The sequence below is a fragment of the Fusarium subglutinans genome (genome assembly GCF_013396075.1).
Source record: "Fusarium subglutinans strain NRRL 66333 chromosome Unknown NRRL66333_c0000146, whole genome shotgun sequence".
Lineage (NCBI taxonomy): Eukaryota > Fungi > Ascomycota > Sordariomycetes > Hypocreales > Nectriaceae > Fusarium > Fusarium subglutinans.
In genome coordinates this window covers 6191-20848 of record NW_023502209.1, presented here as the reverse complement: position 1 = coordinate 20848, position 14658 = coordinate 6191, and the positions used below count along the sequence as shown (strand labels likewise).

Genomic DNA, 14658 nt, shown 5'->3' with positions numbered 1-14658 from the left:
GGGCCTCTCTATTTGAGACAGGGCATGGGCGTGGACAAATTGAGAATGTTATTGTCTCTGCGCCTCAAGTTCAGCTCACGCAACGCCCACAATGTCGACGGCAACGTTGCTCAACGGTCACAACGGTATAATGGCGGAGGGGGTGGATGTCATGATGCTATCAGGCTCGAGCAGCCTGAAGCCGAGGAGCCAGTCAGAAGAAGGTGTGAGATGAGTTGGGCGACATCTCATCGAGAGATATGCGTTGTAACCAGGTCGTTTCTGGAAATGCTGAGTATTGACAATGATTGACATGAAATGCCCCCACCGAGGGGGAATGGCCTACATCTGAGGCCCGAGGGCTTCTGATATCGAGATGCATAATGGGTCTGCCAAAAGAAGCTTCAGAAGCGAGCCACGTTGCACATCTGAAGTAACTAAACCGCTCAGTTGCAGCCATCCACCATCGATCGACCTGCCGAGTCATCCAAGGTTTTGAGATGTTGTCCCCCATCCGAGACGTACTGGAGAGGAGGCCCGTACCGGGATCCGCCTGCTAGGAGCGGCCTTTGGCGTGGGGATGGCGGGTCCGGACAACCTTCGATATTGAAGCCGGTCCTGACGTCTTTGCAGCTGGCAGTGGACGACAACGGGCTCTGGAGGCTCTGAGATCCGCCCTGGTACCAGGCAGGCAGACCAGTGTTGCACAAAGCTGGTCTGCTAGTTATTTCCCAATTGCTATCTTGCCTGCCTGGCAAGCATCGCATCATGATTGTCTGTCACTCGTGCCGCTTGGCTCAAGGTTGTTTGATTGTCATGCTGGCAGCGGCCCGTCCATGCAGGTCCGTACTGATTCTGCTATCCGAGCCTGGGTACAGCACGCACCTTATTATTGGGCCGCGATAGGCCTCATCGACACTTGGCCAGGTAGGTCAAACCAATGCATCATTGCTCTGTTCAACCTTGTCGAGTCCTCTGCTGGCCCGCTCCGTTAGGCTCGCCTTAATGTATCGTACCGATACATATGGTCCATGGAACCCAACCTACCGTACCCAACCGCCCCAGCGACGTGGCGCCAGCCAGCGCTGGCTCTGCATGGGCCAATTGCGCATGGGCACGACGCAGCACTCGCTGTAATCCTTGGGGTTTGAGCGCCTGTGGCCCATCACAAGCAGGGGACTGGGCAATCAGACCGGGTTTTGTCAGGCCTGCATGCTTTTTTTCTCCAGCAGTCCTGCCTTGAGGGAAATGGACCCATCCATCCATCGTTCGCCTCAAGAATAAGGTAGGTATGTACCTCTCGTGAATGACCTCTCCGGACCTCCCACCCGTTCGCCCGTTATGATCCGAGGCTTGCATTTCGCAAATCAAAGTTACTGAGCTCACAACCCTTCTGTTTTCTGGTACCGTCCAATAGACGTTATCTGCCATAATTATTTTTTTTGTTGCTGAGCTGGCGCCCTGCAGTGCGCCGCATGATACCCCCCCCCCGACCCATACTTCCTTGGTAGGTAGGAGCTTAACAACATCAGGGCCTCGAGAAATCTAATACTTGGTGGCATTACTGCAGCTACCCGATCGCCTGACTGGTGTGCTGCAAGAAGCAAGATAATAGAGTTGCTCCCCGGATTTTTGTCATTGAGATCTTTTCGTAATGTCAGGTGCGGACAAGGTAGAGAAAGTATGAGTTACAGCTACGGCTACGACTATTACCCTGGTAGTAGGACACAAATTGATTGGGGGCATGTACAGTTCTCCGATTTCTCAAATGTCCAATACTCCAGACCCGAATTTTCAGATGCGGAGGATGATCCTGGAAAGGATGAATATGAAGGTGAGTTGGGCTTATTGCCAATCGCTTTCTTTCGTTGACCCTTCTGTACTAAATCACCTACAGGCGGATATACACAACAATCACTAATGAGAGTGCCTACAGCACCTACAACATCACAGTCACTTTCTAAGAAAGACAAGAAGAAGTTGAAAAAGCAAAAAGAGAAGGCCGCTGCAGCTGCAGAAGCTGCCTTTGTGCCACCTCCAGCACCAGACCCTCCAGCAGCTCCAGCTCCAGTGTCAACTCCAGCAGATGATGAATCACCAGCAGCCACAACGTCCAGCAAGAAGAAGGGCAAGAAGAGCAAGAAGAAGGAAAAGGAGTCAAAGTCTCTTCCAGTTCCTCCTCCTGTGCCAGTTCCCCCACCTCCAACCGCCGAGGAGAGCAAAGAGGCGGGGAAGGTAGAGGAGGAAGCCAAGGAGGAGACTGAAGGACCTGAATTGACTGGAACACAGGACACGGCCAACAACGAAGACTTACCAGCTGTGGGAGAAGAGGTTGTAGAGACAGAGACAACATCAGAAGATATGGCGTCAAAGAAGGACGAAGAGAAGGAGGAGGCGCCCAAGGACACTGACGGCAAGGAGACGCCCAAGGAACAAACATCCCCTGAGGAGGCGTCCCAAATGGAGGACCCCACTTCGACTGAAGCATCAGCTGCTGAGGCTCAAGAGACGCCCGTCAAAGAGGAGGCTCTAGCCCAAGAAGGTGTACCAAAGGAAGAGGGAGAGGCGCCCCAACTAGAAGGCCCCGCAGACGATACGCCAAATGATGAACTGGCAAGCGAAGAAGACATTGTGGGTGAGAAGTCCGCAGTCCATACCACCGAGTCAAAAGACCCCGCGATTGAGACACCAAAGGATGATGCTTCAACGGCAGGCGAAGTATTAGTCAAAGAAGATGTACCTGCGCCAGAGGAAGCTCCCAAAGAGCCCGCGCTAGCGGAGAAGGCTACAGAAGAGTCGTCCGTAACGGATCACTCCAAGGAAGAGTTTCTGGCGATTGAGGAAACGCCTTCCAAGGAGGGAGTACCTGGAGCAGAGGAGGCCCCTCCCGTTGAAGAGTCTCCAGCTAAGGACCAAACCTCAGTTGAGCCAGAAACAGCAGGGACGTCAGAGAAGGGTGGTGATGGTGATGATAAGCTTTCAGCTGCTACCGAAACAAAGCCTCTGAATAAAAATCAGAAGAAGAAGAAGAAGGAGAAAGAAAAGAAGGAGAGAGAGGAGAAGAAGAAGGCAGCTGCGAAAGCCGAAAAATCTCATCATCACAAGCCCAAGCACTCACACTCATCGAAAGAAGCGAACAATTCCAAGGACGATACGCCTGACTCACCAAAAGCCATAGAGGATGAAGAAGGGAAGAGAAACAGTACAGCCGATTGGGCCGAGAAAAACAACGACGTTGAACTTGGAGTTGATTCCAAACTTGCTGATGAGACCCCTTCCTCCCTAGAAGAGGTGGCGCTGGTTCAAGGAGCGAAGTCCGAAGAGGAGCCTCAGCCTTCTGAGGATACGAAGACTGCAGGAGAGGTTGCACCAGCAGAAGAAGTGAAGCCTAAAGGTGAAGCCCCAGCGGAGGATTCGAAACCTACAGAAGAAACACAAGCCAGTGAGCCAGCGCCAATAAAAGAAACCTCGACAGAAGAAGTAAAGCCTTCAAATGAAGCTTCGGTAGAAGATCCACAACCGACAGAAGAAACCCCAACAGAAGAAGTCAAGTCTACAGAAGAAGCTTCCTCAACGGAGGAAGTAAAGCCTACCGATGATACCTCTGTGGAAGAACCAAAACCAACAGAGGAAATCTCAACAGAAGAAGTCAAGTCTGCAGAGGAAACCCTGGTGGAAGATCTAGAAGCTCAAGAGGAAACCTCAAAAGAAGAGGTGAAGGCTGCAGAAGAAGTCAAGTCTGCAGAGGAAGAAGCAAATCCCGCAGTCGAAGGTTCAGCCGAAGAACCAAAGCACACCGATGAGAGCTCCACAGGAGGAAAAGTCGCGGAATCCGAAATAGAACATGGCCCTGCAGAAGACACATCTTCCTCTTCCGAAGATCTGGCACCTGCTAAAGAACCGACAAGTGAAGGAGACCCAAAGCCTGAAGCAAAGTCAACTAGCGAAATTCCAGCAGAGGACAAAGCCTTACAACCCGAGGTTGAGCTCCAGCCTGCAAACGAGACATCATCTTCGCTTCAGCATCAGCCCTCAGAATCTGAGCTAAACCACACAGAGGAAGCTTCAGCCGAAGAGGAGGGACCAGATCCAGACCCTACTCCTGCGCTGCCCACGGAAGAGGCTGCCCCTGAAGCTGCCAGCGTTGACGAGGGTAGTAAGACTGGAGAAGCAGCTGAGACTTCTGGGGCAATGAGCGATTCTGGTGACCATAACGCCACAGAGGGTAATGAAGGTACCACTCCCGTAGCAGCTTTGGAAACCGATGCTTCTGCTGGAGACGAAGCTGCAGTTGCTGCAACCAAACCGACCGCCGAATCAGAAGATGATTTGGAACCAGGAGACACAAGCCCCGTAGAAGCAGGAGTCGATGCTGCAGCGAAAGACACACCAGCTGAAGATCCAGCAGCCGGAACGGCGAGCGAGGCTGCTGCGGGTGACAAGGACGAGTCTATTCCGAAGGAAACACTATCGCCAGAGGACGCTGGAGACAACAAGCAGCCTGTCAAGTCAGAAGAAACAGCACCTGACGACAAGGAAGGCACCGATGTAACAACAGCTATTGGTGTCGATGATGAGCCTGTTGAAACGGAAGCTCCAGCTGTTCCTGTTGATACGGAGGAATCCTCTGGCGGCAATGACTCGTCCCCGGAGACGAAAGTTGCCTTGACGAATGACAAGGAAACTTCAGTACCAGAAGACAAGCCTCGCGAAGAGGACCAGGTGACTGATGCCAAGCCACCTGAAGTACCTGGGCCAGAAGCAGAAATCACTCAGGATGAACCGCCCAAGGAGGAAATATCCAAAGAAGAGGCCTCCGACGCAACAAAGCCGACAGAAGATACAGCAGCTGTTGAAGACACAACTGCCACGGCCGCCAAGAAGAACAAGAAGAAAAAGAAGAAGAAAGGCGGGAAAAGTGGCATCGCAACACCCCAGCCCGAGCCCGAGCCTGCTGTTGAGTCTGCAGCTGCCGAAGCTGATTTCGTTGAAGTAGACGCCGGATCACCGAATGAGCCTGCAACTGAGTCGGATGTAAAGCCTGAGTCGTCTACAGAGCCTGGGTTCGAAGGTGTTACTGAGCCCGAAACTGTCAGCAAAGCTGAAGTTGAATCTCCCATCGAACCTCGCGAAATTCCTCCCGAGACCGAGACTGAACCCAAAGCCTCTCCAGAAGACTCGATACCCGCTGAGCTTATCCCTGCCGATGATTCAGAGGCAAATCATGAAACTATCGAGGCAGAAGGCAGCGGTGAAACTGAGATTGTGAAACCGGCGGATTCTGGAGAGGAAGCGGCCAATGAGGCTGAGGCAAGTGTCGTTGCAACCACAAGTGACGCTATGCCGGAAACCACAATAGAACCTACAGGAAAGAGTGAGGAGGCTATTGATACGACCGAGAAAGCTGGAAGTGATGTAGAAAACGGCTCCACGATCTCGCCCGAAGCCGAAGATGGCTCTACTAAGGAGGAACCGCAAAAAGCCGAACTTGATGCTCAGCCCACAAAAGACGCACCTACAGACGATCCCAGCAATAAAGAGCCCCACGCTTCAGACACAGAGAGCAGGAATGGTGAATCAACCGAAAACAATTCGATTGATGATGAATCGAAGCTTGAAACTGTGCCTATTGCCGAGACCACGCCAGCCGAACCTTCTCAAGACGAAAACCCCGACAAACCTGAGAGCGGTGAGCCATCTGCTGCTGATCTCACGACACAACAAGTTGAAGCGACACCAGAAAGCGAAAGCTCAAGTGATGGCATCCCGGGAAGGCAATTGGACCCAGCTGAGTCCAAGGCTAGCGAGATTGGGGGGACCCAGGAAGAGTCATCTAAGCCACAGGAAGAGCACGAACAACCTGATGCTACTACAGAAGATATAGAAGAGGCTGCAGAACCCGCATCGACCGTCAGTCCTGATACGAATGCTGCAGTAAAGGACGTTGCGCCTGAAGATGCAAGTACGGAGGCGAAGGGCGACAGCTCGGCGGAAAAGAGCGAGCCTGAAGCTGAGTCTAAGGAAGTGGACAACAATGATAATTTTCCCGAAGTGACAACGCAGCCACCTGAGGATCGCATGGATACGAAAAGTGACTTGATGGCCGAGCCTGTTGTGCAAGAACCAGCGCCAGTGGAGATGGATAAGCCAGTGGTGACTGAAGGAGAAGTTATTGAACCATTAGCCACGGAGCCGGAGGACGAATCTCCTGTTCTAGACATCTCTAACAAGGAAGCCGGTGGACCTGACACTCCCACTGGTGGTGCGACTGAACCACTGCCAGCAGAGGACCCAACAGACGATACTGAAAAGGAATCGTCCGATGTAGTCGCCGAGAAGGCGTCTAAGACAGCGGATGCAACGATTGAAGTGCCTGAGGTCAATGCAGAAACTCTTGAAGAAAAGTCAGAAGAGCTAAACCCCCAGGAGGGAGATACTTCTGAGCCTGCTGCAGATAGAGATCCCGAATTAGAGACGCCAAATGAGACCGACGCCAAGGGAGATCACGAGGAAAAGCATAAGGATTCTGGCGCTCCTAGCGTATCCAATTTTGATGAGGCGAAGGCTGAAGTCAACATTGAGGACGGCGAAACCCAGAGCCTTGAGGTAGAGGTTACTCCAAAGGAAGATGCCGACGAAGTCACACAAGAGATATCAACAAGTGGCACTGAAGCTACTAAAGAAGTAGAGGGCACCGGCGAAAGTGCACCCAACGAAAACGACAACGAGGCTCTAGAGCCAGCATTCCCAACAGAAGACGACACGACATCAGTCGAAAGCACCTCGGCCCCCAAGGAAGAGCCCTCAGTATCTGAAAACTACGTTACTGAAGAGAGGGCCGACCCGGCTGAAGAGATGCCAAATATAAACGAGAAGGCAGAAAATGAATCAACACACTCGGCCGGCAACCCGAACAAAGATGAATCTGCTTCGAACGGCGAAGAACAGGATGCACCACAACCTTCACAACATGCAGCTGATGATACCAGTGTCTCCGAGAACGGTCCTAAGGAGGTCACAATTGCAGCTGGTGAGACAGGAACAACAGATGAGACCGTGCCAAATCGACTGGAAGAAGGAGAAGACAGGACCTCTGAAGAAACGCCAGCTGCAGGGACACTTGCAAACGGACATGGAATGGAGGAGCCCCCTGAAGCTTCTGACAAGAAGGAAGCGGAAACAGAAACAGGGCATGAGGCGCTTGAGCCGGTCGGAGTGGAGAACAGCGCAATAAATGAGGGAGAACATCCTGAGGAGGCATCTGAAGCTGTTGTTGGCCATAATGACAAGGACAAGTCCTCAGATACTGCAACCGATCTACCGAAAGATGGACCTGATGATAAACCTGCGGAACCTGTGATGGATGTAGTTACTCAATCCTCTGAAGGGGAACCAGGAGTAAGCGCCCCGGAGGCTGAAGACGGAACCAAGGAGGAAACCACTCCTGCTGGAGAGGTGTCAGCTGTAGATACCCTTACTACTGACGACAAACCAGTGGAAGCTGCGGAAGCGATCGACGATGAACCTTCAGACGACAAGTCAGAAGAAAAAGTTGACCCCTCCGATACCAAGTTGGCCGCAGAAGTATCTACTGGTGACGAAACCAAAGAAGAAGAGCCCGCTAAGGAAATGCCTGCGGAGGAACCCACTGCCGTTGTTGAATCTCGAGATGCCAAGCCAGTTACAGAATCTTCGTCACAGGAGGCAGAGGCAGAGGCAGAGGCAGAGGCAGAGGCAGAGGCAGAGGCAGAGGCAGAGGCAGAGGCAGAGGCAGAGGCAGAGGCAGAGGCAGAGGCAGAGGCAGAGGCAGAGGCAGAGGCAGAGGCAGAGGCAGAGGCAGAGGCAGAGGCAGAGGCAGAGGCAGAGGCAGAGGCAGAGGCAGAGGCAGAGGCAGAGGCAGAGGCAGAGGCAGAGGCAGAGGCAGAGGCAGAGGCAGAGGCAGAGGCAGAGGCAGAGGCAGAGGCAGAGGCAGAGGCAGAGGCAGAGGCAGAGGCAGAGGCAGAGGCGGAAGCGGGGGCGGAGGGTGAGATCGAGCCGGCAGAGGAGAAAACAATGCCTGAAGATCAACCGGCCGAGGAGGCACTGGCAGCTCATGACGAGCCAGAGAAAGGCTCTGAAACCGCTGACAGCAAACCAGGGGAAGAGGCTACACCTGTCGAGGACAAGCAACTTGAAGACCCCTCAGGCTTTGAAGAAAAGCCTGGCCAAGATGGCAAAACAGCAGAAGAACCTCCCGCAGCCGCAGCCGCGGCTGAAGACGATCCCAAACAGGCAACACCCACAGATGCGCAGGAAGACACCAACCAGTTTACCAAGGGTGGAACTGTCGAAGAGCCTTCCAAACCAGAGGATACATCTGCACCGGAGGAGATACCGGCCCAAGAACAAATACCTGCAGCAACTGGGGATGAATTTCCAAGTGATGGCAAGCCAGCTGACGATTCCAAGGTCTCTCAGGACGAGACGAAACCGGAAACACAAGAGCCTCTTGCACCAGAGGAGGAAGCCAGGCCTGCTGGAGAAGTGACCCCAGAAACCGAAGGCGTCACGACCAAATCACCAGACGAGCCTACTGATGAGCCTCCTGCCGAAGCACAAAAGAAGGATGACCAGCCAGTCAAGGACATAGAGGAGGTAGAGACCAAGGCCAAGGAAGATGAAGAAAGCAAAGATATCCTTGGGCCAATTCCAAGTAACAAGAGACAGGCTAAAAAAGGTGAGGAACATGGTTCATTACACGATACCCCTATTGATTTTGCACAACACTTGGGAGTTTTCACAGAGTTGAATGAAGAGGGGGGCAATGGCGTTTTGGAGTTTGATTCAGACGATACCCAGCACCATCAAGGGATTCCACACCGCGAGGAAATTACATCACTCGAAACAGTCGCTCACCACCCGAGCCAGCTACCAGTAGCTGTAGCACTGGGCGACCAGAATGACCAAACTCTTGCAGAAACCACGATGCCAGGGCCAAAAGAGCCTAGCTCGGGCGAAAAAAGGAGCAATACAGCAGCGGAGGATAACTCCGCACCCCCAGGATCGAAGGCCGAGATTCTAGATGATGTCCAAGAGAAGTCGATCTCAGGACCTGAATATGTGCCTCAACCAGGTCTGACGCCTCTGTGTACGCCTATTGACCTGCACGCTACCGATGATACCGGTCTGGCCGCGAGTCCCCCAGCCACCGAAGCCCATGATAGCACTAAAATCTCCGCACCATATGCTCCACACGAACAGGGCCTTGCAGGCCAATCACAGAGCGCCGTTCAGGGAATTGCTACTGAAGGACCTGTAAATATCAGCCTCCAAGACCCAATTTCGATTGCCGAGCCCCAGCCTCAGCAGCCTGGGACTGAGGGCGAGACGCATGTCGAAGAACCACACTCAAAGCCAGCCCAGGACGCTCATGATGAAAATGAGAAATCTAGGAGAATGGAACCAGACCTGCCATTCGTAGTTGCACGCAGCACATCGGTAATCTCTCATGAGGATTCAGAAACTTCTGTGCCCTCACACACCGCCGCCGATGAGCCTCTCGATGCTCAAGACCCTGCCAGCCGCGTCGAAGCAGAAACCGATAAATCATCTCCGGGGCTGTTACAACCAATTCCTACGCCAGAGCTATCTTCTCATGAGCCCAAAATTCTGAAAACTGATTTTGACAACGTGTTGCAAACGTCACGAGAGTTGACCCAAGACATGGCTATGCGGCGTGCAGAGCCAGAAGGACAAGAGAAAGAAGACTCTGACATTTCAGAGGCTGAATCGGTGGGCAACGATGTTTCGAATTTGGAGGAACAAATTCGAGAACTTGCAACTCCAAGTCACGTCCAAGAATTAGAGCCATCAGAGGTAGCCAAGCCCACCGAAGCTCAAGAAAATGCCATAATCTCGGGCGATGCCACACATCCCAGCAAACGTGACCTGGCGGAAGAAACAGCCATTGGGGAGCTTGAAGATTCTGATTCTATCTCACGCGCGAGTTCACCAGACGAAGTTATTGGTTTCAAGTCTGGACCTGGAGATCGGCCATATGCTTCCACGAACGCTCAACCTGTTGATATCTCTCAGAAAGCCATAGCTTCAGACGAAGATTCGGATGATGAAGGCAGTAGCCTCGACCAACAGAGTGTTGCTTCTAGACCTAAATCAGTCGACCAGACAATCTCGTTAGAGTGTCACAATGATCAACAAGTTCAGGCAGAGCCGGGTTCTCCCGGGATGGATGAGCCGGCTGCTGCTTTGCACTCGGAATCAATCAAATTGGGAGATGCTGCTAAAGAGATCAGTGATCTTGATGACTCCGGTTCCGAGGATGACTCAGAGGATGATGATTCTGAAGCCAGCCGTAAATCAGAACCCCAGTCAGCAACTGGTATTAGTTTGCCGGGTGAATCTGTTTGGGAACTGAACGAGCCTACTATCGAAAGACAGCCAGTCTCACCAGTCTTGGTTTCATCCAATCTCATCAGGGAGGATACCTCTGATTCTGATGAAAATAATTCTGAGCCAGAGCACGACTCACCGAGCTTGAGAGCCCAAGATGGTCCCAGAGAGGACCTACGTGTGCAAGCCCATACGCTTGCTCTTGGTGACGATGACAAGGGCGAGGCCACGAATGATGATAGTGACGAGTCTGATGTAGGCCAAACTCATATCGTCCATGAAGCCAACTCGCCAGAACTGGATTTAAGCTCCGTGTTACAAACCACCGGTGCTCGACGTGGCTTGCCTTTTAATGATGACGAACCACCCGAGCCGCTTGAGCCTACAGATCCAAACCTTGCAGTTGTTGATGAGCAGCCCGAACCTAATCCAGATCGCGCAATAGACCAATCTGAGGAGCTGGATCTTTCTGATTCTACTTCATCACTTTTGATGGCTACAGGTATTCAAGAAAGAATAGTTTCTTCTGATCAGCACAACTCTCCACGCCATGGTCTTCCGCACCCGGAACCCGAGACCTCCATTCCAGAGCCAGCTGTTACTGCCCAGAGAGAGGCATCGCCTGAAGTCAAATCATCTGTCAATCTTTCTAGGTCTTCTTCACCTGGGTCTGTGGATGAGGAGCAGCTTGATGGCACCGCACTCCCTCATAGACCGCTTGAACACTCTGATGCCGATAGCGAGTCCGAGGTAGAAGGGCCAGAAAACGAAGCCAAAACCGAACCACCGTCCTTACCACAGATAGTGCCCAGCGAAGACGATTCTCATTTTGCTACTGGTCATGAACCGAAACACGGCGGAATATCTACTGCTATTGCATCTGCCGTTCAGCAAAACTACGTCTATCCTGACTCCGAGAAGATGTTAGAGACTCCTAGTAAAACCTCAAGTCGTGGGCTTCAGGATAAGCACGAATCCGTGGGAAAAGTGTTTGGTGTCGAGCTGCCAGCCGCTTCTGACGTTGGACTTCAAACCGAAAACAGATCTGTTGCCAGCTCCACAGATGACGAAGTCGATCGAAAGGCGACTGCGACAGCTGCCACTGATGATGAGAGTGACGATGACCTACCTGCCTCGAGAGAAATTTCCCCAATTGGCATCGACAGAATCTCTGCACCGCACCAGCCTGAAGAAGTGGAACCGCCAGCGTTTGAAGCAGAAACAAATCGAGATAAAACTGCTAACGTGGATGATACTGATGCTGAAGTAATGCCGCCTCATGAGACCAAAACTATCGGGACTCGAAGCACCACTCCTGAAATCCCTGAGTGGCCTGATAATAAACCTGAGGGCGATCGATCAGTGCACGGTACTGAGTCTCAGGGGCCGCCGGCTCTCAGTTATGCAACTTCATCAGGGGCAAGGGGGGCAGTTGAAGATGAATTCAGGGCTTTGAGCGAGAGAAGTCAAGACGAAGAGCCAAATCATGACCATACCATATGCGCTGGCCTTCGAGACCAACATTTGCCATCAGCGGAGGGTCCCAATCAAGACTTGTCTGACCACATGTTGCACGAGGTCAAGACTCCCGATACGGATGACACTCAAGGTTCTGAGCCAAGGCCCGTGCAGGCCGCCGAGGTGAAGCCCCTCGAACTCGTCCGACCTGAACACATGGCTGTCAAGGTTGTTGATATCCCTTCGCGTGATAAAGGCAAAGCAGTTGCTAGTATACCAGAGAGTCCAAAAAGGTCTAGCTCTACTTCACGATCGACGCGTCTGTCCCGCACGGAGCCGCCTCGGACATTCCTGACACAACAGCAGCGGCCACGAAGATCGCTTAGGGTTCGTCCCGTGACAGAAGTTTACACCAAGGATCCCATATTCATCCCTGCCGCAAGCCGCTCAGTAGACACCAAGCCTATTCAGCGGCCTCAGCCTCCTCGTGCTGAAAGCGAACCGGCTAATGTGCCACTTCGTCCGCCACTAGCGCATCGATCCTTGGAGTTGCACGGCGATCCTTCAACGATGGCAGTGCGGAGTGAAAAGCCTCCCCGACCTCGTTCTTTCCAGGCCGAAGGCGAGTCGTCTACGGGCCATGTGAGGCACGATCTCAGACATCCCGCAGTCACAATTGAAGAGGGGCTCCGAGATGCTGCATATCGAGCTGCCCCCTCAGCTGGCTCCACCGTTGAGGCTGAAGTCCAGAGATCGCCGAGTCCTGGCATAGTGGTTCCAGATGCAGATATGATTGATCTACAGCGAGCCCGTACCCTAAGGCGCACACGAAAGACATCAATTCGACGTGCTGAGGACACGCTGGCTGCCGCCGTGGTCATATATGCTACTGCAGAGGCCCTCAGTCCTCCCGGCAGCCCTTCGCCTTTCATTTATCACAGGAACGGAGGACTTCCCAATCTGGAGCATCAGATGGATGCAGAGCCCGATGATTACAATTTTCCAGCTGTTTCTCCTTCTTTGAGGAGCTTTGATGATGAAATCGAAGAACTTCACAAGTCTAATGCTGACTTGTTTGCAGACGATAGGAGCAGAGAATCTGACTCTTCGCGAAGCGATAGAGATAGAGATAGACATCGTAGGCGCCGACATCCTCATCACTCGAATCGCTCCGGCGGAAGCCGTGGTGAGGAGGACAGGGAGCGCAGATATCGTGGCGACGACGAGAGGCGAGCTCATCGACCTCCAGAGGAAGACGAGGGCCGCCATCGCCGACTGTCTCACCGCGAAGGCGAGTCTCGATATCGACGCCATCGTGATGATGATGAGACGCTAGCTCGCGACTCACGTGGTGAGGCTGACGCTAGACCCAGGAGCTCTCGCGGTCCTCAAGAGTCAAGAACCAGAGGTTATCGCCGAGACGAGGACTCACGGCCACATGAATCTCGGAGGGCTGAAGAACCAGCTTCACGTGCCCCGCCCCAGGAGGGTGAGGGCCGAGAGCGCAGACGCCGATCATCTGGTACTCATCCTTATCGACGACATCGATCCGATACAGTCGAATCGGGCCCTCCAGGCACCCCACCCAGAACGCCACGACGCGACAGTGGCTTTTCTGCCGACAATAGTTCTGGAAGCTCTGGCCGCAGACGTCGAACCCCTGAGGAACAGGCTGCCCACGACAATCGCAAAGCAGAAAGGGCAGAACGGCGAGCACGAGAGGAAGCTAGCACAAGGCGTGAACCCTCGGGATATCGAGAGGAAAAGGAGAGCAAGGGTAAAGAGCCTGTTCGTGAACAGGGACCAGAACCAGAATCAGAGCATCAGCCGCAGCCGCAGCCTGAGCCCGAGCCGGATCGACGATACCGCCGCTCGCGTCGGCATAGCCATTCCGAGAGACCTCGATATGAAGTACCCAGGGAGAGCCCCCGAGACGAACCCGTCCCGCCCGCTCCCGTGCCTGAAAAGAAGTTCTTTGCCGTCAAGAACTCGGAGGGTATCCTGGGCAGTACCACACCCCCACGTGAGGAGCCCGTGATCGCCGAACCTGTCAGGGAACGAACGAGGGAGACCCCGCTGGAGGACTCGCCTAAACGGCCCTCGACACGTCATAGGCGTACTCGCCCTTCTACCGATGAACCCCGTCCTCGGTCCTCGCGGCGCCCTCGTGAGGAGCCTGCCCCTGAGCCAACTCGAGACCGGGACAGGGAACGGGAGAGAAATAGGGAGAAGAGTAAGACGAGAGATAGGGACAGAGACAGAGAACAGGAGACTCGACCTGTCAAGCACGTCAGGATGGACACGGAGGACTCTCGACGCAAAGCACGCCACGAAGAACGACGTAGAGCGCAAATGAGGGAGGAAGATAAGAAGCCATCAGGCATCAAAGGTGCGTTCAAGAAGCTGTTTAGCAAGTCTTGAACAACCAAGAACGAGGGAAAGGACAGATTGTCTTCATTTCAGTTTTCGTAGTGCGATGCTATTCTTTACGTATATATGTGACGACAAGGGAGGGTTTTGAGTTTGTTGACATGACGATATGATTTATTTGGAAGCACGACAGACATGTTTTCTCACGCCATAATTGCCATATAGATTGACGACAATTTATGATTCATTTTACTTGAGAAAGAGATATGTGCCCGTCATCGGAGTGCTGTTTCTGCTGCCTCGTTTTCAAATGGCTTTGTGGAATTGAGGGAACCCTGGCTGCAATATGGCCGGGTGGACTTACTATAGTCACTCTGTGGCTGTATTGGCGACGCACTCGGGGAATTATTGGGATTGGGTTTGTTTGGCAGATGTTTAAGTGGTTCGACTATACCCCTCACC

At 53.0% G+C, this 14658-nt stretch overlaps 1 protein-coding gene across 1 annotated transcript; it reads left to right on the top strand.

The window, feature by feature from the left end:
- Positions 1–1662: 1662 nt before the first annotated feature.
- On the top strand, positions 1663–14247 carry FSUBG_9412 (uncharacterized protein; the record flags this gene model as incomplete). The annotated part of the gene is made up of 2 exons (XM_036687923.1): positions 1663–1813; positions 1877–14247. 2 exons carry the CDS (start codon positions 1663–1665, stop codon positions 14245–14247), a joined length of 12522 nt encoding a protein of 4173 aa, XP_036535070.1.
- Positions 14248–14658: the final 411 nt, after the last annotated feature.